Source organism: Pectinophora gossypiella, chromosome 20, assembly GCF_024362695.1.
Source record: "Pectinophora gossypiella chromosome 20, ilPecGoss1.1, whole genome shotgun sequence".
Taxonomy (NCBI): Eukaryota; Metazoa; Arthropoda; class Insecta; order Lepidoptera; family Gelechiidae; genus Pectinophora; species Pectinophora gossypiella.
The window spans coordinates 2355102-2376989 of record NC_065423.1 but is presented as its reverse complement, the minus strand read 5'-3'; the positions used below and the strand labels follow the sequence as shown (position 1 = coordinate 2376989).

Sequence of the window (21888 nt, the reverse complement as noted above, 5' to 3'; positions counted from 1 at the left end):
AAGTGTTCTGTGAGCCTTGCGAGGGGTTCCGCCTGTGAATGCCGTGGCTTTAAGGCCGTTTGCAGATGATAGTGAGAGTCTAGAGGTCTTGGATTCGATTAAAAAAGAAAACAGTTTGTGATCCATAATTTGGTTAGGAAGTCACAGGCAGATCACTCGAATACACGTAAGTAAGATGATCTCTGCTTTGTAAAGGTAAGTATATAGTCGTTACATGAGCCATGTCAGGAGCCTTTAGTGTGTCAATAGGAACCGGTGATGTCCCGTTCCGGGGAATGTTTCCAAAGCGGGAATTTTCTTTTTAAAACACATAATACCGGGTTCTTGACACGTTAATCAGGGATTGTGTTTTAATTATGATAATAACCGCGTAAACCTCAAAAATTTTCATATTGTAAAAACTCTTTAATAGTAAGGACATTGGCTGCTTTTTTCAAATTGTTCTTTCTTGCACAACGATCCTATCTGTCTAAAGGGTCAACTGTTTTTACGTAATTTTTATTTCGTGATCGGCACATCACTGATAGTAACCCTTATGCGAGTTGATGAGGTCGGGCATTGACCTCGCAACCCACACGAGAAAAACAACATAAGAGTGAAGCGAAAGACTCACCCAGCGGGAAGGTGACGTGGTCGCACATGCCGAGCAGCTGTCCGAAGCAGACGACCCTGTCTTCAGGCTTGATGTCGTATTCCTTCATCAGCTGGATGGCGTACCGGACCGTGTCCTCGTTGTGGGAGGCCACCATTATGCCGACCTTACCCTTCATCTCGCCCTGGGATATATTTAATTTCACTTTAATGCTGTTTAAAGACAAAGACAACTGAAAACTGTAATGTTAACCCGTTCATTGTGTAGCTGAAAATTAGATATCGACCACTCACGTGCAATGTTATTTTTCGATACACACATTAGAATTGAAGTACACTATGGCAAGAAAAAAACAACATGAAAAGCCTCCCGTCGGATTTTCCCTTTTCCGTAGTGCCCCACATATGGGACATGCACGTATGTGTTTCAAATTTATTGTCTCATATCTGGTTCATACAGAGCGAACGTGTTAAGCGATCAACCTGAAGATAGTACCAATTACATAAACAGCTTATATACGTCCCATTGCTGGGCACAGGCCTCCCCTCAATCAACCGGAGTGGGTATGGAGCATACTCCACCACGCTGCTCCAATGCGGGTTGGTGGAGGTGTTTTTACGGCTAATAGCCGGGACCAACGGCTTAACGTGCCCTCCGAAGCACGGAAACATCTTACTTTTACAGACGACAAATTACAGAAGGAGGGTGATTTCGACAATGTCCCCATCGGGAATCGAACCCGGACCTCCAGATCGAGAGCCTAACGCTCTAACCACTAGACCACGAAGGCTGTAGTGCCAATTAATGAGTCATAATGTTGTGTCAGTAACACAGATTGTGCTACTGTTACGTTTAAAAAAAACTTATAACAAGACGATAGTTACCCGGACTCTGCTAAGGATCTCCTTGAGACACTTGTGGTAGGAGGCGGTGGTGGCCTCCATGTTCTCGCAGGTCGGGTCCTCGTAGCCCATAGCCGCGGCCCTGGCGCGCTCCTGTACCACAACACACAATAACACCGATTAAAGCTGTTCTATACAAGCCTTTTTTGCGTGACTTATTGTAGATTTGCCGCGCAAATGGCATGACTACTTGGCTGGACAAATGGGGAGCGCTGAGGGCTCACAACATTCCGTACCACGGCTCTTATTTTTACAAGCGTCAAGCCATATTGCTCATTAGACGAATTGCTTCAATGTTTAAACCCCTTGACGCCCTGAAAGAAAAGGGAAAAGTCCCCCGAGAGTTCTTACCTGCTCAATGTAAGCGCCGCGCACACACTTGGCCGCCCAGTAGAAGTTTTGCCGTTGAGCCTGCTCCAAATCAGTGACGATTTCATTGTATGTGTTCTTCAGATACGTCTGGTAAGTGTTGAACACTAGGAACTTGTCCTGGAATTGATAGAACACTTTCTTTTACCTTAATTCGACAATTGTTAAGTAGTGATATTTATTTATTATAACAATTATAATTATGTGTATTATTATTATGTAGTTTATGTAGTCGAAAGTGTATTTATTTTTATATGTACAAGTATTCCCATGCTGCACTATCCCGCTATATTACATAATTTTTTTTTATTTATTGCAGCTATATCGCAGCTATATCGTCGTAAGGCCCGGATTTCCAGACACAATAGTTAAACAATGGGATTAGTACTACTAGTATGGCCGTGGGCCTTAGGAGGATATATAGTATAATATTCAATATCTCCTATACTTAAAGGTTGCCTGGAAGAGATTGCTACTTAGCAATAAGGCCGCCTATTGTACTAATTCTATTTCTCTTTTGTTTTGTATTTTGTTTTTTCCTGTTTGTGCAATAAAATATTTGTTATGTTATGTTGTAATCTAATGGACTCATGCCAAAGAGCATATTAATAAGTACAAAATTGAAGTTGCACGAAGAGCCATGGAGCGTTCCATTTTGGCATCACTGATATGGATGGCATTTCCAATGTTGATTTTCGTCGAAAGACCGACTTTGACGTAGGTAGGCCAATTACGAATCTTAAGTGGAAAGGGATATCCGGGGATACTTGGCTAGGTAGACCACGGCTCGGTTATCGGATGACACCTTTGCAACGGCGGGAAAGTTGTCAATGAGGTTAGCGCAGGACCGGACAGTGTGCCGGCGGGGTCACGGTTGTGTGCAATTGCGTTCCCGTATCCCCGCCACACGGCGGCGGCAAGGAGGAACACCGTTGGGTTTTAGTGGGTATACCGGGTAGCGACACCCGGGGAGTCCCACATAACCACGTCGCCCCCCCGGGCGTAACGCATTTCCCAAAGATAAAAAAAAAATGTGTGCACGGAAGAGTATGCCAACGTCCCCGGACACCCGCTAATCGGCGAACGGATTGGAACACCGAGGAGTTTTAGTGAGTAGGAGTCTCACATAACCCAGTCGCTTTCCCCGGGCGGCTGGGAATCCATGATGGATTTCTCCTCGTTAAAAAAAAGGACCGGACAATGTGGTGCAAAATGGCGAAGGGTTATACCCAGCGGTGGCTTGATAAGTATAAAATTTTCTTGCAGTTAACGTAGGTTAAGGACGGAACTATGGGCTTGGAATACAGAATAATGAATACTACATAGTTTCATATAAATTCAACTGAAATATGTCTTGTTGACTCATGTGATTAGTTTCCGATCGAACTTTCGGTTCCGGCCTAGTTTCGGCCAAAACTACGGACTGCGGCCGAAATTCGGTTTCGGTTTCTTTAAAACATAACTTCGGTCGGATACTACATACAAGTGACTAAGCAGTTGTATGGAGACATTGAGGTACTTACTTTGTTGTACCGGCGCATCATCTCGAGAGTGATCCGGGAGATGGCTGGCTGGAAGTACGTCTGCTCCGCGTCGACCATGATGCGCACATCCACCTCGTTCGCCGCCTGCGCACAAGACATATCAGCCTTAATTTACAGCTATTTTATTTCATTTTGAATAAATAATGTTTCTTTGGGGACCTACAAAATGAACATCGGTGCACCATGCGCCACTCGTAAAGGATCATATTCCGCAACAAACCCCCTACCCCAGTCTACTGGATAGAGCGTATGATCTGGAGCATCGATTCATGGTGAGGGCATTGCAATTTGTAATGAACAACTCATCGTGAGACTGGGCAGATAACGTAGTAAGTACCTCACCCCACTGCTTTCCCCCTGCCTCCTGTATAAATAGTTATTAAATAACTTGTAATGTATATATACCCTCATTGGTTTTTAAAAGATGTGTTGCTGTTGCAGTTTCTTGTCATTTCTTCTCCTCAGCCATAACACTTTGCGAAATGACGTAAATTCAAAAATGTTACATTGACCTTCAACAAGTTTATCCATGATAATTAAGTACGTTGAATAAATGATTCTGATTTCTGAATACTCTTCTGCAAATTATAGGCAAAGGTCACGGAATAGCAGAAAGAGGATGGAACGGCCCTAATGCGTATTTTCGCATGAGAACCGCTGTCGCTGCTTCAATTCCACTATCGTTTACTACTACTATCAGGTGAGATTGTGGGTAAAATTAATGAATAAATAGAAGACTTGCCTGGATGACGGTATTCAGTCTCCGAAGCATGTTCCTGAACTGGGCCTCCTCCTGCTTGGAGATCTGCGAGATGAGCCTCCTCATCTGCCCGGACTTGGGATCTGGCACGCGGAAGGTGTCCGACAAGTTCATGTCCTCGTCCAGAATATTGGACCATGGGAACAAGTGCACGATACTGGAATGACAGACCAGGTTAAACTGGTTATTGCTGAGTGTATTTTTAAAAGTGCGTTGCGTTGTTGCGTACGGTTGGTAGCAATGGAACTAAACTTCGATCAACATGTTTTGAACTGTGTACAAAACAAAGGAGCTGAGTTCGCCTTAAAGTGAAAGTAAAGTAGTTAAACCCCTTTTTATTATTTTATTTTTGTATTTAAAAAACAAATCTCATTCTGGTGTGATTTTCTTTAACGAAACCTAGATTTCTTTCAATTCATTTTATTCCGTGTACAAATTGATAACATCCTTTTTTATCTGGATTGAATCTAACTTGTCTGTTTCGAGATTTTGTTGACAAAAATTACACCCGAATGTAATTTTTCAAAAAGGCTCATATCTACGTAGTTTTCACTATAAAACGCGACGGTATGTTTAAGGAAGAAGAGAACCCCTAAAAAGGCCAAATCAAAGCAATTCATATAAGAAAAAAACAATATTGCAATTGGACATTGGCGTATATAAAAGTAATACGGTCACGAGCATTAATATGTATACACTTTGGTACCATGTCACATTAACTTTTTTGACAAATTGAACTGTAAGTCTCACTAAATGTCAAATATGTTAGTGCGACAGAGTCCTAAAGTGGGTACATTATATTGCTCATGACTGTACATGGTATGAGGTATTTTTCATATACGTCATCAAATTATTCGGCTAAATGATGATAATATGCAATTGAACGTAGGTAATTAACTCTAGCATAAACGAAAATAACGTGGATTTTTTATCATAGAATATGACACCTTAGCGCTACTGATCAATTAAGTATTTCAGAATAAACATAACAAATGTAGGTAGTACTGGGGGGTTAAAAAGGCCAAGGGAGAAATAGGCAGTCTTTATGGTCATTGGCTCCAATTCCCTCATTCAGCGCTTATCGCTATCGACCCACTAGGGTCGATTAATTCTTTCAAATATTTTTCCTCTCAGACGACGCCCTGAGCCGAGGTTCGCGCCCAACTGGGCACCCTCAGGCCTGTTGTCTTAAACGTTGTACCGGGTGAGAGCCTTCAGCGCTCCCCACTTGTCCGGCCAAGTAGTTAATGCCATCTGCGGCAAACCTACAATAAGTCAGGTCAAAAAAAAAAAAAAATTGGCTCCAATGTGTTCTTTTTAGACCCCCAGAAGTCCAGTACTACAGGGAAGGGTGTTTAGCGTTTACGAGGCAACGCTTACGATAAAAGATGACGCCACTGACCGGTCCCACGGGAAAATGTGCACCATGCTGAAATAACAGTCACTTTCAACGCTTATAGTGGAAAGTATGAAGAAGATGAAGAAAACATGAAAGCTGAAAGATGATTGTGAAGAAACTTGGGTGAGATTAAACCGTGGGATGGAGTGTGACTATAACGTTGTGTTGGTCTAACAAAAAGCTCGGTGAAAATAAAGAGACGAAATAAACACGCCTACTTCTATCAGTAAGTACCTACGTAGATGATCCAAATATGAAGCAACAATTATTTTTTATTTATTTATTTATTGCAAAGCCACAGGTTATAAAAGGTGTTACATAATTAATAAAGTACAAGTGACACCTTGCAAGGGCACAAAGTGTAGAGAGGCTACTAGATAGATACAATAAAAAATAAATGATATTAGTGTTCTATTCTATGTTAGTATATTATTTATATAGTGTTAGTATGTTAGTTGGAGTGGATGTGGAGGAGCTCGGTGGCGCAACGGTAAACGCGCGCGGTCTGCGATTGTTGAAGTTAAGCAACTTTCGCAAAGGCCGGTCATAGGATGGGTGACCACAAAAAAAAAAGTTTTCATCTCGAGCTCCGTGCTTCGGAAGGCACGTTAAGCCGTTGGTCCCGGCTGCATTAGCAGTCGTTAATAACCATCATTCCGCACTGGGCCCGCGTGGTGGTTTAAGGCCCGATCTCCCTATCCATCCATAGGGAAGGCCCGTGCCCCAGCAGTGGGGACGTTAATGGGCTGATGATGATGATGAGTATGTTAGTTAGTACTTATTATCTATAATATATCTTTTTCTTTACAATTAAACAATAATAGGAACTTTACATATATTATTTTCTTTATCATTAAAAAAAACTGAAGTCGTATAATAACACTTATTTTCTAGGAATTGTTTTAATTTTTTGATAAATAAAGAAGGATTTTTTATTTACATATGCTTCTGGCAATACATTGTATTTTTAAATAATTATGTACCCGAGTAATGAGAAAATAGGTAGTTATCACGTTAAAGCTCAACAGCGCCATCTGTATGTCGTGGTCAGATCGTAGAATTGGCCATTTCATGATGTGTTCGACCATATCATGAATGGTCATATTTCATGAAATAGCCAACTTAAGTTGACCATATCGCTGAAACGTCAACGTTTAATGATATTTCAATCAACATACATAACATAAACTGCCTATATACGTCCCACTGCTGGGCACAGGCCTCCCCTCAATCAACCGGAGGGGGTATGGGGCATACTCCACCACGCTGCTCCACTGCGGGTTGGTGGAGGTGTTTTTACGGCTAATAGCCGGGACCAACGGCCTAACGTGCCCTCCGAAGCACGGAATCATCTTACTTTTTCGGACAATCAGGTGATTCAAGCCTGAAAAGTCCTTACCAAACAAAGGACAGTCTCACAAAGTGATTTCGACAATGTCCCCATCGGGAATCGAACCCGGACCTCCAGATCGTGAGCCTAACGCAATCAACGTTTGGACATAATGTTAATGGCGGTGTTATTATTAAAAATGCGAATAGTCGCTTAATTTCTTAGGTTCAAAATTATGTACCTATTTGATATCGGAAATTGTACAATAACATTGATTCATCGATTATAATATCAATCAAGTTTTAAATATAATCGACACCAGCGCCACTACCGGTGGATAATGTTACTAATTTTACGATATTACCAACGTTTGGCCATATCATGAAGTAATCATGCATTTAGTTGCTCATATCGTTAAACGTTTCGTGTTCATTGATTTGGCCAAACTACATCATGATGTGGCCAACGTGTGATATTCTATTTCATTTGTGCACACGCACATATGAAATATGACCATTGTTACGAACAGTGGGTCGAAGATGGCCAAATAATACTCTTAACAAATGTACAAATGGATCTATTTTTACAGAGTAACACCTTGTTATTGAGCTCAAAATGGAATGGCGGTTACGGACAGTTTTTTTAACACCAATCACATATCAACCCCACCTTACTTACTTTTAGAATCATAACAGTGTCCCATATTATATTTTTAATTGTAACCCGAGCTAATATTACTACTTATATTTTAATTAATCGAATTAAGTAATTAAAGTAAATAATTAATGTATGACAATCCAAATAAAATAGGTAATTAACTAAATGTATAAAATAATGATCATGTCCGGGCAGTGGCGCTGGCGTCGGTGGCAAAAGTCGGTAACACCATTTCATAATGAAATGATCAAGCACATCATGAAATGATCAATTCTACGATATGGCCACGACATAGTTATATATTATTTTTAGGGAGCGTAGCCTGGAAAGTCCCTCATTCCGTCCCTCATAATAATGAATATTAATATTATGTATGAAGTCATCAATAACAGGAGTTTCTCTACAAATGGGGAGCGCTGAGGCCCTTTCGCGATACATATCGCGGGACATAACTTCTAATGTATACGATGGCAACGTCACAAGTCACTCCGTTTTTGGATGTGATCCAATAGTGCGTATGCGCAGTGAGTCACAGTCACATTTAGTTCCGCCCAGTACTAGCAAGGCCGTTGCCCCGAATACTGTCACTTTGCGTAATGGAAACAAAAATAAACGTGTTTTGGGCACTGATTACTTTACTTTCATCATCTATCTGTCATGAAGACAAAAATGTACACTGCAAAGTCCAACTTTTTGTACCTAGGACATAGATGAATAAATACTACGTGTAGAATGATAACAGACCCCCCCCCGCCCCGAGCCTATTCGTAGGCAGATTTACCTTCTTCTATCGTGTAGGTTGTGGAGTACCAACCTCAGCAACCTTTGTGTCAGGGTTAATGCAAGTAATTATTACAGATATAACTAAGATAGTTTATTATATATTCTACTCACTTTCCTGTATAAAGCAGGGTCTGCACGCCAACCGTGCCGCGCGCGGCGCGAATTATATCCAGGGCTTCGACCAATAGACGCAACGAATGCCTACGTAGATAGACGTCGTACGGTTATTGGTTAAAGGTCTCGATATAACTCGCGCAGCGCGCGGTACGGTTGCTGTGCCGCGAGGGCAGGATAGAAAATTCATGAGATTAATTTAAAAAGGCCACATCGCAGCAATATTGCTTTTTTTAGATGAATGAATTGCTTCGATTTGGCCTTTTCAGCTCCCCAATTACTGTTATTGTTCAGAATCTAATAGCGTTCGTGAGCTTATGTTCAGAATTTATAACAAATGTGGGTGCCAAAGCCAACAGAAATCATAGTTAGAAATTACTGACAGCCACCTCAGTTAAACATAATTTATTTGGCATTTAACACCATGTCCAAGTGTCCAACATTAACATGTTATTTGTGTGGGCTTGCTGACGACTCGGAAACAATTATATTCACACAGGGTATAGGGTGTCCGAATTGACACTTTTTTTGACTGACGATTCGGGCACATGTTTAGTACAGTCAGATAAAAAAGTGTTAAAATACTTTGGCTGACTTAGGCCTTTTGGCGGCGGCGGCGCGCGGCGGAGCGCCACTAAAGCCAGATAGGCAAGTTTGAAAAAGGAACATTGGTAAATGCGAAAGTAGCTATCTGTCTCTCTTTTTTCTTTTCATATTCAAATTATAGAATCGATTTAGATGAAATTTGTTATATAGTTTAAGACCCATGGAAGAACACAGAATAGTTTTTATGCAAGGAATCACTCCTTAAGGGGATGAAAAGAAGGATGGAAGAAATGCAAAAAATATGCGGACGTACTTAATAAAAAAATACATAACCCTCCTTTTGGCCGCAGTCGGATAATAAATACTCACCCCCTGTTATCAGAAGTGATTTGTTTCATGAACTCCTGAACTTCGGGCTTGTTCTTGTGCTCGCCGAAGTACCGCTGGAAGTCCTCGATGGTCTTGTGGTGAGTGAGCACGTTCCCTGTGCCGCCGCCGACTTGTTGCATGTAGTTGCGCGCGCGCATGATCACTTCTGACAGTTGCAGCTGGAACACAACACACAATGGGTTATAAAAAAAAATGCTATGGATTAATCAGATTCTTCCAGCAGAGTTACATAACATTATATATAGGCTCATGGCTAGACTATATCCCAATTGATGTAGTCAGAGGTACATTCATCGCAAGATGAACTAGGGTAGGTACACCCTCACCTCACCGAGCTTTCTGTTAGACCAACGTGATAGGTGGTGAGCCGTATCTTCTTCTGTAATGGCCGAGATAAATTATTATTATTGTATGTCTTTTTCATATCTCGGACCTATGGAGGCCCGGACTTTTGGAAGGCGTGCGTGGGGCCGAAGCCAACACGTAGAGGCCCCTTAAGACAGTTTAATATAAATGTGCTATTATTATTATTAACTCAGGCAGGCAGTTGCAGTTAAATGTATTGAAAACTGCACTTAAGATAAATTAACAACTCATTGGTGCAAGTCCGGTGCAATTCGGCAAAGTTGATTGGAGAAGATTGCTGTTTAGCAATAAGGCCGCCTGGTAGCCAACCTAAACAGGTTTCCGTTTGTAATTGCCATATATAAGTATTGTGTTATGTATGAGTTATAAAAAAAATAAATGATTGCTTGGTGGCCGTTGATGATTGCGGGATTTTGAAGTCCTTCTTTCTCGAGGGTTAAGTTGCATGAAAGCTCCTATCTCATCGAAACGTTATAACATCTATCTATCTATCTACTCAGCCTGTATACACCCACTGCTGGGTTTCGGCCTCCTCTCTTTCACGCCATCCTTTCCGGTCCTGTGCAAGTCTCATCCATTGCTTTCCGATACCTCACAATGTCATCCGACCACCGGGCTTGTGGTCTGCCTCGATATCCCATACCACCCCTTGGCCACCATTCAGTAACAACTTCCCCATCTGTTGTTTTCCCGTCTTGCCAAAAGTCCTGCCCATCTCCACTTAAGCCTAGTGTTTCATATACCTACATCTTCGACTTTAGTGCGTTGTCGACACAACATAACATAATTAAATTCTTCTTCTTATCGTGTGGATTGTGAGATGGAATACCAACCTCATCAACCCTGGTGTTAGGGTTACTATTGAGCCGCCAAAGGCCCCTGACATGGCTCATGTAACGACTACATACTTACATCAGTAACTAGTAGCCGGGACTAACGGCTTAACGTGCCTTCCGAAGCACGGATCATCTTGCTTTGGGACAATCTGGTGATCAGCATGTAATGCCCTAACCAAACTAGGGACCACAAAGTCTTTTTGTGATATATCCCACCGGGAAACGAACCCGGGACCTCCGGATCGTGAGCACAACGCTCAACCACTGTACCATGGAGGTCGTTATAATTAAATTAATATAATGACATCAACTTACAAGTAACTGCGGCCTTCCTAATGCAGTCAGTTTAACAGCCATCAATCCGGTACTTTTGGTAGCATCTGAAATTAAAAGAATAATTATTTCATCGTAGAACATCGTAAGACGATATAATGACTAAGATTGAGGAGGGAATGTTATGTTGGTTTCGACACGTAGAGCGGATGAAGGATAATAGAATTGCGAAAGCGGTATATAAAAAGAAAGTTGGTAGTAGGGCTGGTAGAGGAAGACCTAGAAGGACTTACATTGACCAAATTGGAGATGTCCTTAGAAAAGGTTTAGTACAATCTACTCTGAACCGGCGTGCGTGTATGGAGCGATTGATGAATGTGGGGGAAGCAAGAGAAGTGTGTCAAGAAGCAAATGGAATTCTATAGTCTCTGCTTACCCCGGTGGGAAATAGGCGTGAGTTTACGTATGTGTATGTATGTATGTATATGGTAAGAAAACAAGAAGCGATAAGATGAAAGAAAAACTTCCATAAAAGAGAAGTTAGATAATTTTATGGAAATATTGTACGCGCAGCTGGAAAATGTTCACCAATAATAACAACAATAAAGGACACACACACTTTACTATACTTGGTCCTCAATCTCTCAGTAACCGACTAATTATGTATATGCATGTGGGTCGTTCTTCTTTTTTATCGACAATGATCTGTCTTACGTTCTGCTTTTGATAAGTTATGTTTTAGAATTTTATTTCATGTTTCCATTGTCCAAAAATATAGTTATCTTATTATACTCAAAATACAAGCAAAATACTAATCGGTTCCTCAATTAGTTATTAACGTAGCTTCATTGTTTTTCACAAAATTTTGTGACAGAGTGGTATATTGAAATGCTGTCTCCGATGAAAAGGGCCACTCTGTCACAATATTTTTTGGAATGCGCCTGCAAAGAAAAGTATGTTACCAAGATAAAGAGAACCACTAAATACGTAGTCCTTTACGGACAGATCTTTATATGATGTTTTAAAATATTTATTGCCGTTATAATTTTAAAGATGTTAAGTCCGATTAATTGGGAAAATGTCTTTTTATTGTCGATAAAAAAGAAGAACGACCCATACATACAGCGTGTCTAAATTCTTAGCATCGGCCTCCGTCGGCCGGGCTCGAATCCCGGTGGAAACATATCACAAAAATCACTTTGTGATCCCTAGTTCGGTTAGAACATTATAGGCGGATCACCTGATTGTCCGAAAGTAAGATGATCCGTGCTTCCCGGTTACTACTTACTGATGTAAGTATGTAGTCGTTACATGAGCCATGTCAGGGGCCTTTGGCGGCTCAGTAATAACCCTGACACCAGGATTGATGAGGATGGTATTCCACCTCACAGCCCACACGATAAGAAGACTAGGAAATTCCAGACCATGATTTTGAGATGATATCAAGTGGAATTTTCCGTCGCAAAAGTATGGAACATAAAATAATTTAAAAAAAAAACAAAAAAAAACATGAATTTTCCGACAGGAAATTCCACTTGATATCAACTCAGAATCATGGTCTGAACCATCCCCCTCAGTATTCGTTACGTTGTCACTAACACCCTGTATATACTTACTGTGCACAGCATCAATACTCCTGAGGAAAGCCTCCATGTTCTTCTCGCAGGCGGCTTCGTTGATGTAGAAGTACGTGCGTGCGCTGGTAACCTTGTACCGGCGGTCGGCGAAGCGCTGCTCCACGTGGAACTGCTTCAGGTAACCCTCCTCGCGGTTGTCTCCGCAAGATGACGTCGATGCACTATGGAAACGAACACGTTAAAAATTGGATAGTATCCTAGGCCAAATATAAACTATGAAATTCTGATTACTAAATACAAACAAATGCAATACCTATTTCTTCTATTTCGTGTGTAAAACTAACGAAAATTTCCTCCTTTTCTATTTAACCTAATGAAAGTAATAAACAAAATGAACAATACAATATACTTGTAAACAATTTGCACAATAAATTTACACGCAATGAAATGTAATTTCATTAAATTTTGAAACAAATGTTTTGAATTTAACTAATTTATGAATTTTAAACCCCGTGATATACGGGATAATGCTATTTTAGGTGATGATGAATTTTAAACACGAAAAACGTAAGTACTTAATAATAAGTCCGACATTTTATCACGTTTTTCTGACGTCACTGTATGGTTTTCTATTATATTTTTAGTTTGTTATTTACTTATCAGAATTGTATTTAGTATTTTAGTTCTACGCTACAGCAAAAATGCATTGGCAGGCAAACACATGTTATATTTCGATGATCAAAAATATTATAAAAAATTATAAAAAATAAATTATTGCACTAGGATGGTACCTACAAGTCACCGAATTGGAATGTATGTGGGCGCTAAACAAAGATGTAAGTAGCCAAGTAAGTACCTATTTGAAAAACGATTTTTTAAATGCAGAAACACGTTACACACCAGTAACATGGAAAACCACGTAAGCGCCATTTAAAAAAAACACATACTGACGTGATTCGGCCCTCGATTTCTTCCAATTAATTGGCGAACTTCGGCAACCTGAAAACGATTCAGATAAATCGAAGTTTGGCATTTGGTACCAGTTAATTTCCGATGTTCATTGCAATCTGGATGAAAATCGATAGGGCTTTAACTGGATTGAAACCAGCGTGTGTAATGCGACGTTTTAACAAAAATCACATCCGCCATTTTGAATATGATTTTTCAAAATGGCGCTTACGAGGTTTTCTTTTCACTAGACGATTAATATGCTGCTGACAAAGATACTACTTATGTGCGCAGCAATCTGGAGTTTGCGTTACAAATTTCGAACTCAAGGTATAGTCAATACATTGACATGATTAAAAGCATCCAGCCCAAATTCGTGCGGCATTTGTGTTATAAAATTAAACAAACATACAGCTCTAGGAACTAACTACCTTGGCGTTTGTAAAAGCACCACTTGCTTCCATTGGTCGAGAGAAGGAAAGTAGCTGATCTCACTTATCTCCCCTGGTCTGCTGTCCAAAATACGTACTTATCCCCCGAAAAAGACACATCTTTTCATGAGCAATGATGTGCAACTTTATTTAAAATTAGTTTTCTGTATAGTTAATAGTTTTTTCTCTTTCTATTTTTGCTTTTCTGTCTCACTTCGCTATTACTTCTATGTTGCCGCTATTGGTGGGGATCTATAATAAGCTTTATGTTACTACATTAATTATTAGTAAGTAAGCGAATGTTGATCTTCCCAAATATTAAATAAATAAATAAATAATCCTAGACTAGACAATGTGACGTATTCAATTTTGGCAATACTTAACAAAAAACTAGTACCTAATACCTACTAAGTATAATATCAAATAGAGCTCCATAAAATCTATAATAAACGGTACTAGACAGATATACAACTAATCAGGTCGTCGACCTACAGCATAACAAAAAAGTCATAACCTCATTCCGAGCTAACATTTTTTGCCAACGCGTGGTGGGTTCATACACCCGAAATCACTTTCATTGTGATTTGGCACAACCTAGATTGCACTAACGATTTATGAAACACGTGGATGTTCTTTTTAATTCTAGATTGACGTGGCCAGTAACATATATATACATTCATGGATGTGGCTATGGTAGTGGAAAAGAAAAACCAAAGAAACAAAAGATAACACGTTTTAAATTAAAGAATAGCAACAATGGATCGACGATTGGGAAGTTTCCTAGAGATAAATTTTGAAATTCTGATTTCTAAATAAAGACAGATCGAAAACTGACAAAAAATGTTTTCTTTTTTCTATTTATGTAACTTCTTTTTTACCTTTGATGGGTTTGGTCTTGGCCCCAGACTTGCCCGAAAGCATTGACGAGGCCTAAGATGGCGCGAGCTCGCCCAGAAGGTGCCTGTTCAGTCTGGCCTTAAAAGCACCCGGGTTATATGCATTCGGAAATACAGAAGACGGCAGAGAAACGACAAAGAATAGCAGTGCGCATAATGAAGGACGATATCCACTAAATACGAATGGAACCCGGCCTTTAAGTAACTTATTTTAATCAAGATAAACGAAATAATAAGTGCGACATTTTGTCACTTCTTCTTCTTCTATGACGTCACAGGTTGCATCTTTATACAAATTTAATAGTAATTTCGTGTTTTGGCTTTTAGTAAAAAGTAGCTGATTTGACTAGTTGGAAACTATCCTATAATAGAGAAGGAGAAAGAGTTTTTACGAGTTATTACGATCTAGTCTGACCGGCGTGCGTTGCTAAAACGAGTAGGAATATGGAGGAAGCAAAAGAAGTATGTCGGGAACGTAGCAAATGGAATTCCATAGTCTCTGCTTACTACGGAAATAGAAGTGAGTTTATGTATTTATGTAGTGAAGTTCAACAGGCTGAAGATCTTCTGCTTTTATGTGGGTCATCTACTACTGAGCCGCCTCAGGTCCCTGACATGGCTCATATCGTGGCTGACTTTGCCAACTGACGTATATTTCATTTTTTGCTAAAGTGATTTGTGTCTTATTGACAATTATAATAGGTGCAAATCAGTTTCGCTAAAAATTGTAGATACGTCAATTCGCGATCAGCGACGACATGACGAGTACATACTTACTTAAGTAAGTAGTTAAAGAATCTTCAGCAGGTGATAGTGAAAGTTGAAAAAAAAATAGGTAAGTAAGTAGAAAAAGTTCGATTGAACTGAACTGATTAAAGTGTCAGTTTTTTTTTATTTCTAGACAAGTTTGCGCTTGACCTCAATCACACCACCAAATGGTGAGATGGCCCTCCATAAGACCGAGAAATATGATGAAGAAAAAAATGCTTTAGTTTGATAAGAGCGATATTGAAGCATGAAATAAATTATATTATGAAGAACGAAAGAAAAAAAAAAGAAAATTATCACGAAAAAAAAAGAAAGTTATGAAAAGTGTCACGGAGTGGACACCTCTTGGACAAAGAGCAGAGGGCAGACCCAGGAAGCGAAGGAGAGACGATTTGGACGCGTTTCAGACGGATTGGAGAGAGATCGCTCAGGACAGGCACAAATGGAAGCTCAGAGGGGAGGCCTTTGCCCAGCAGCGGGACAATCCAGGCTAGCTAAAAAATTAAGAAAGAAGAAAAGATGTAATGTGCAATACAATACAATACAAATACACTTTATTGCACCAAAATAAAAAGAAATAATTACAAAAAGTCTCTTAACTAAGTACATGGCAAATGGCGGCCTTATCGCTTAAAGCGATTTCTTCCAAATAACCATAAGGTGAGGAAAAATGTAAAAAAAAAATGAAAAATTTAATGTGCATTTTTAACGATCAATGAGTTTGTTTCCAACTAATAATAATAACCCATCCGTCTGAAACGCGTCCAAATCGTCTCTCCTTCGCTTCCTGGGTCTGCCCTCTGCTCTTTGTCCAAGAGGTGTCCACTCCGTGACACCTTTCATAACTAAAACACATAATAACGGGTTCTTACCGCGTTTAAATGGGGATATGAGACTCCCGATATTTCGACACTGTTGCAAGTGCCATGATCACGGGATGACGGGATCATGGCACTTGCAACAGTGTCGAAATATCGGGAGTCTCATATCCCCATTTAAACGCGGTAAGAACCCGTTATTATGTGTTTTAATTATGATCATAACCGCGTAAACTTAAAACCTTTCATAACTTTCTTTTTTTTTCGTGATAATTTTCTTTTTGTTTTTTGTTCTTTCTTTCTTCATGACCAGTTACTTTTTACTAAACGCCATTACTCTAACTATTCCAATCCCAAATGGGATATAGTCGTGAAATGTTATGTTAAGTTTTCAATAGATTAAAAATGACGATAGTTGAAATAAAAACTCGGGACTTTATTGAACAAGTCCACATTAGGTCTTACTGAAATTGAGATTTATACCTACCTACATGACGCGAATTGCTATTCAACACAATGAGTCCAAAGTCACGGCATTGAAATATCAATTGAATCTCCCCTCTACAGTGGGTTTGGGTTTGGTACCAACGTGTGCCAATTATTAATTGGACCAACAATCCAAATATCGATGGTTAAAAAGTCTGAAGGATTTAAATATCGAATCATAGACAAATATCCGTCTTCAAATTGAACAACACTATTCTTGTCGCATTTTCCACTTATCCAAAACCAATTCTTTGACTTCTTTAGCTGACAGTGCTTTTATTTTTTAAACTTCTATAATCATTGTAGGTAAGTATTTCCGAACACGAACGAATCCTAATTTCCATGTTCATTCATTACGTGTATCAGAATTTGAATTCAGAACTAAGTAGGTAAGTACTTTAATAAAACTTTAATATTACCAAATACCCCCCGCCGCCTAAAAGATTTATTAAAAAATGTGAAGTGTTTCCAACCCATTTATAATAACATTAAGAAATCATTTCAAAAAATATAAGTGCATATTTCCATGTGTCTGCTGGAACCAGCTCCAAAATGAAGATGTGGAATGGCCTAAAGGTCTATGTAACCAGGCCAAAAATTCAAAAAAAAATAATAGTAGGTACTTTATCGTAGGAATGAAAATAAAATAACAAGAAAATGACTTGGATCTGAATTCAAATTCCGATGAGCATTCGTTTGAATTTAGAAATACAAATTGTACTACAATTATGAGATACTGTAGTAAGCTAAATAATATACTCCTATTATGTAATGTTCAAGGACATTTTTAGCGTGACAAACATGCAACTAGCTACTTTACATAGATTTTAAGCCAATTACTAAGAAGATTTGCTCCAAAATCATTTTCAACGCCCAATCTGCATAACAATAGGAACCTAATTCTTGTAGCAATAAAAACAGATTTACAACGCGCATGCCACAGACTATACGTAATTATTTGAGATGAGACATTTGTCTAAGATCAGACATAATTAGGTGACAGTAAAAGATACGTTGGAGCCTAGCCACTTTCTAAAGGTACAGTCAGTAGTTCTAGAACTATTGTCGTTATAACAATTGTAACTGGTAATATTACAACGTGCCTACTACCTCTGGAATGAATAACATCTGGGGGGTTAAAATGGCCACATCGAAGCAATTCATCTAAAAAAGCAATATTGCAATTTGACATTTGCACATGTGAATTTGCAAAAGTGCGCAATGCAAACTTTTTAACCCCCCTGGTACCAACGTGTATTTCGAAAACTGGAAGTCCTTTTGTAAGATGACAACTTAACAGATTGTCACGCAGAAATGCCAACATTATCGAATAAACTAACCGCCACAGAAGATAAACCATCAAGTCTTGGTATTATTTTACTAAATCAAAATAAGTATACATAAAGAATATACTATTCAAATCATATCCACGCATTTTTACTTTTTTTGTGAGGAACCTAATTCTCGAGAAATGCATTTTCGGAGGTGACCTAACCTGTATGGGCTGGTTTCCCTTCGCGGGTTGGAAGGTCAGACGCCGGTCGCTTCTGTAAATAACCGGACCTGTCAAATCTTCAGATTATCTAGGTAAGTGGACCCTGTGAGAAACGGAATAATGCTAGGAAGATGATGATGTACGCATTTTTACCAGTAGAACTGGAAATCATTTATAGAAAAGGCTTTGCCATTCTTTGCTACTGTGGTCCTGTGGTTTACCGGGTTGCTTCTAAAACGGAGAGCGCACGTTCGAACGACGGTACCGGACTTGCACCAATGAGAAATAAAAGTTTAGTGTAAATAAGTGTACCTTTGTCTACATATAATGACATTTGCATGCCAACACTGTTATGGCGAAACATTTATTGTACCTACTTCTAATACCCACTTGTCACCTTATTCACCATGTTTGACGCAAATAAAGTTTCTATTCTATTCTACGGTACTAAGCCCGCAGGCCGAATCAGATGAGATTAAACCAATTGGTCTGTTGGGTGAGTCTCAACTCTTTTATTATTGTTGGCAACCTCAGAGCGTTTAAAGACGATGTTTCTATCTTGTTCTTATATAATACACTCACGGCTGTAATCCCTAAAAGCGTGGGCAGAGCCATAAAAGACAGATGTCTTTTCATAGGAAGACATAAGATGGATACGAACAGTGACGGCCCTAGCAAAATATTTATCTGATGCGAAACCTCAAAGTGGCACCCCTCAGCCCCTTAAACACATTTTTTTTCTGTTAGTTTACGGCCACCGAAATTTATTTATTTATTTTTGTTTATTTTATTTATTTATTTTTTTATTTATTATTTTATTTATTTATTTTTTATTTACCTAATTAAAACTCTTAAAAATGTTGTTTACGGTTACCTGGTATGAGTTTTATATGGCCGCAATATACCCCGATGAAGTTTTACTTTGCGGCCAGTGTGAACCAATCTTATCGCCGACCGTTTCATAAAATGATCGGGCACATCATGAAATGATCAATTCTAAAATCTGGCCACGACATACATATAGATACCTAAAATATTGCCAGTCGTCAGTCCACGTATGTTCTAGGGTATTTCTAGTGACGCTAGATTGCATAAGACACGTCAATACGATTCCACAATAATTATACTCTAGTGTCTATAAGTGTCCACTAAAATGAAGTAGGTAGTCATTTGTCTGATTCTGTTTTGATCTGGGAGTGACAATAACAGTGGAGTGACGTAATTTGCGCAATAGACTCGATTGATTTAGTGACGTGCCGCGATGCTCAATAATAGTAAATTGACCGAAGAAATCGACTGAGCGGTTGATTTGGGAACTGTTTCTATGTAAAGCATTGATATACAGGGCGTAAGTGACATCGTAACGAAAACTGAGGGATGGTTCAGACCATGATTCCGAGTTGATATCAAGTAGAATTTTCCGTCACATAAGTATGGAACTGAAAGTAATTAAAAAAACACAACTATTTTTATGAATTTTCCGACAAGAAAAACCACTTGATATCAACTCAGAATCATGGTCTGAATCATCCCCCTGAGTATTTGTTACGATGTCACTAACACCCTATCTACTTGAATGGCTACTTGTATAGGGGTGTAAGTGACATCGTAACAAATACTGAGAGGGATGATTCAGCTCATTATTCTGGGTTAATCAGCCCTTTAGCATTATCCCGTTTTTCACAGGGTCCGCTTACCTAACCTGAAGATTTGACAGGACGGAAAATTCCACTTGGTATTAACTTAGAATCATGGTCTGACTCATCCCCCTCAGTATTTGTTACGATGTAACTAACACCCTGTATAATACTTGTATATCACAACCTCCGTGGTCTAGTGGTTAGAGCGTTACGCTCACGATCTGGGGGTCCGGGTTCGTTCCGCGATGGGGACATTGTCGAAATCACTTTGTGAGGCTGTCCTTTGTTTGGTTAGGACACTGCATCACCTAATTGTCTGAAACAATACCTCGACTTCTTTCCACAATTTTTTACCTAGATTGAAACTAACGTTTTCATCACAAGGCGGCGATATGACACATTTTAGAACCTTGTCGCACTTATTTATTTCGCAAACTGTATCCAAAGTCTCACTCAAGGTCAAATGCGTTAATATGGCAGGGTTCTAATAGTGCGTAACTACGCGGCCATGACAGTATGAGAAACCGTACTTGTGTACGACATTGATCTTGTAGCCATTGATTGTTTGTGAACATTGGTTGTCATATAATTTTATTAACCTACTTATTTATTTATCAAAACTTACAACTATCATTACAAGCCGTGGTAGCCCAGTTGGTGGAACGCTTGCCTCACACTTTGAGGTCACAAGTTCTAATCCAGCACAGACGGTTTAGGCGGATCGTCGAATTTGTTTTCGAATTCATGTTTGGATCTTAAATGATTATCCCGTGTTCTACGGTGAAAGAAAACATCGTAAGGAAACCCACATTCCCGACATAACCTGTATTGGGCTGGTTTTCCCTTCGCGAGTTGGAAGGAAGATCGGACAGGCAGTCGCTACTGTAAAAAACCGGACCTGTCAAATCTTAAGGTTAGTTAAGCGGATCCTGTGAAAAACGGGATAATGCTAGGGAGATGATTATGAGATGGTGAAGATACCTATTGGGTTTTTATGCTTCCCTAATACTGTAAAGGACCATTTTGCTAATGATTATCAGAACTATTACCGTCCTTCGGATGATGATGATAACAACTATCATTATAGGACCATCCTAATACGATAGTTAAATAAAAATATAAGTTGATAAACTTAAACCCGATTACGAAAAAAACTCTCTAAAACGTATGAAACAAGAAAATAGGTTAAGTATATTTCTCTGAATGCATATTTTATATGACTATCTGTCCTAAGAGTTTGATTACTACGGCATACGACCACGGCTATCTCCTAAACATCGCTCGCACCATTCGCATTCGGATGAATTTCAGAGAAATATACTTACCTATTTTCTTATTTCATACTTTTTAGAGTGTGATTTTTTCGTAGTTGGGTTTTAGATTTTCACCTCATATTTTTATCTTATTTTAATTTACTTATGTTTTTTTTTATCCACCGAAACGGACGCATATTTGACAAATAATTGACTGTTCATTTTAAAGTGAATGAATGAATAACCTGGACGAATCAAATAAGCAACCCGCTGACATGCAACCCATTTGTCGTGTGCTGTCAACTTTATTGTGCCGGGTTAGCGTACAATGTAAAATTTTGAGAGGGTTGTTTAAATTTCTGCCTAAAATTGACATGTGTTCCTTAATTTTTATGGCTGTCAATTACTCATCCCTTTCCCTTTCGGCGGATAAAAAAATTACAGGTATAATATAACTTAAAATAAAATTAAATGGCGTCTACTGGAATCAGTACCAATATGATGATCCGATGTAACAAATTAAAAAAAAAAAAACAAAAAAAAAACACCACACAAAAATACTCAACATTAATATACATTTAAGTAATACAAACACACAATTAATTACATTGGGAGGCAAGTTCATGCTTCAGAGAGGACTTTCCAGGCTACTTCCCTATAACAATCATAGATGGCGCTGTACAGAGTTGCCTTCGTTTAATTTTATAATTTCATG

General features: G+C 39.1%; 1 protein-coding gene across 2 annotated transcripts in view; it reads right to left on the bottom strand.

Moving 5' to 3' along the window:
- The window catches only part of LOC126375872 (proline dehydrogenase 1, mitochondrial), a 50829-nt gene that overhangs the window by 2669 nt on the left and 26272 nt on the right, over positions 1-21888 (bottom strand). For both annotated transcript variants that reach the window (XM_050022943.1, XM_050022944.1), the window contains 8 exons: positions 12478-12659; positions 10904-10968; positions 9366-9544; positions 4150-4324; positions 3387-3491; positions 1846-1983; positions 1477-1587; positions 614-776 (listed from right to left, as the gene is read on the bottom strand). In XM_050022943.1, coding sequence (XP_049878900.1) covers positions 614-776; positions 1477-1587; positions 1846-1983; positions 3387-3491; positions 4150-4324; positions 9366-9544; positions 10904-10968; positions 12478-12659 — 1118 coding nt within the window. The remainder of the gene's footprint in view (positions 1-613; positions 777-1476; positions 1588-1845; positions 1984-3386; positions 3492-4149; positions 4325-9365; positions 9545-10903; positions 10969-12477; positions 12660-21888) is intronic.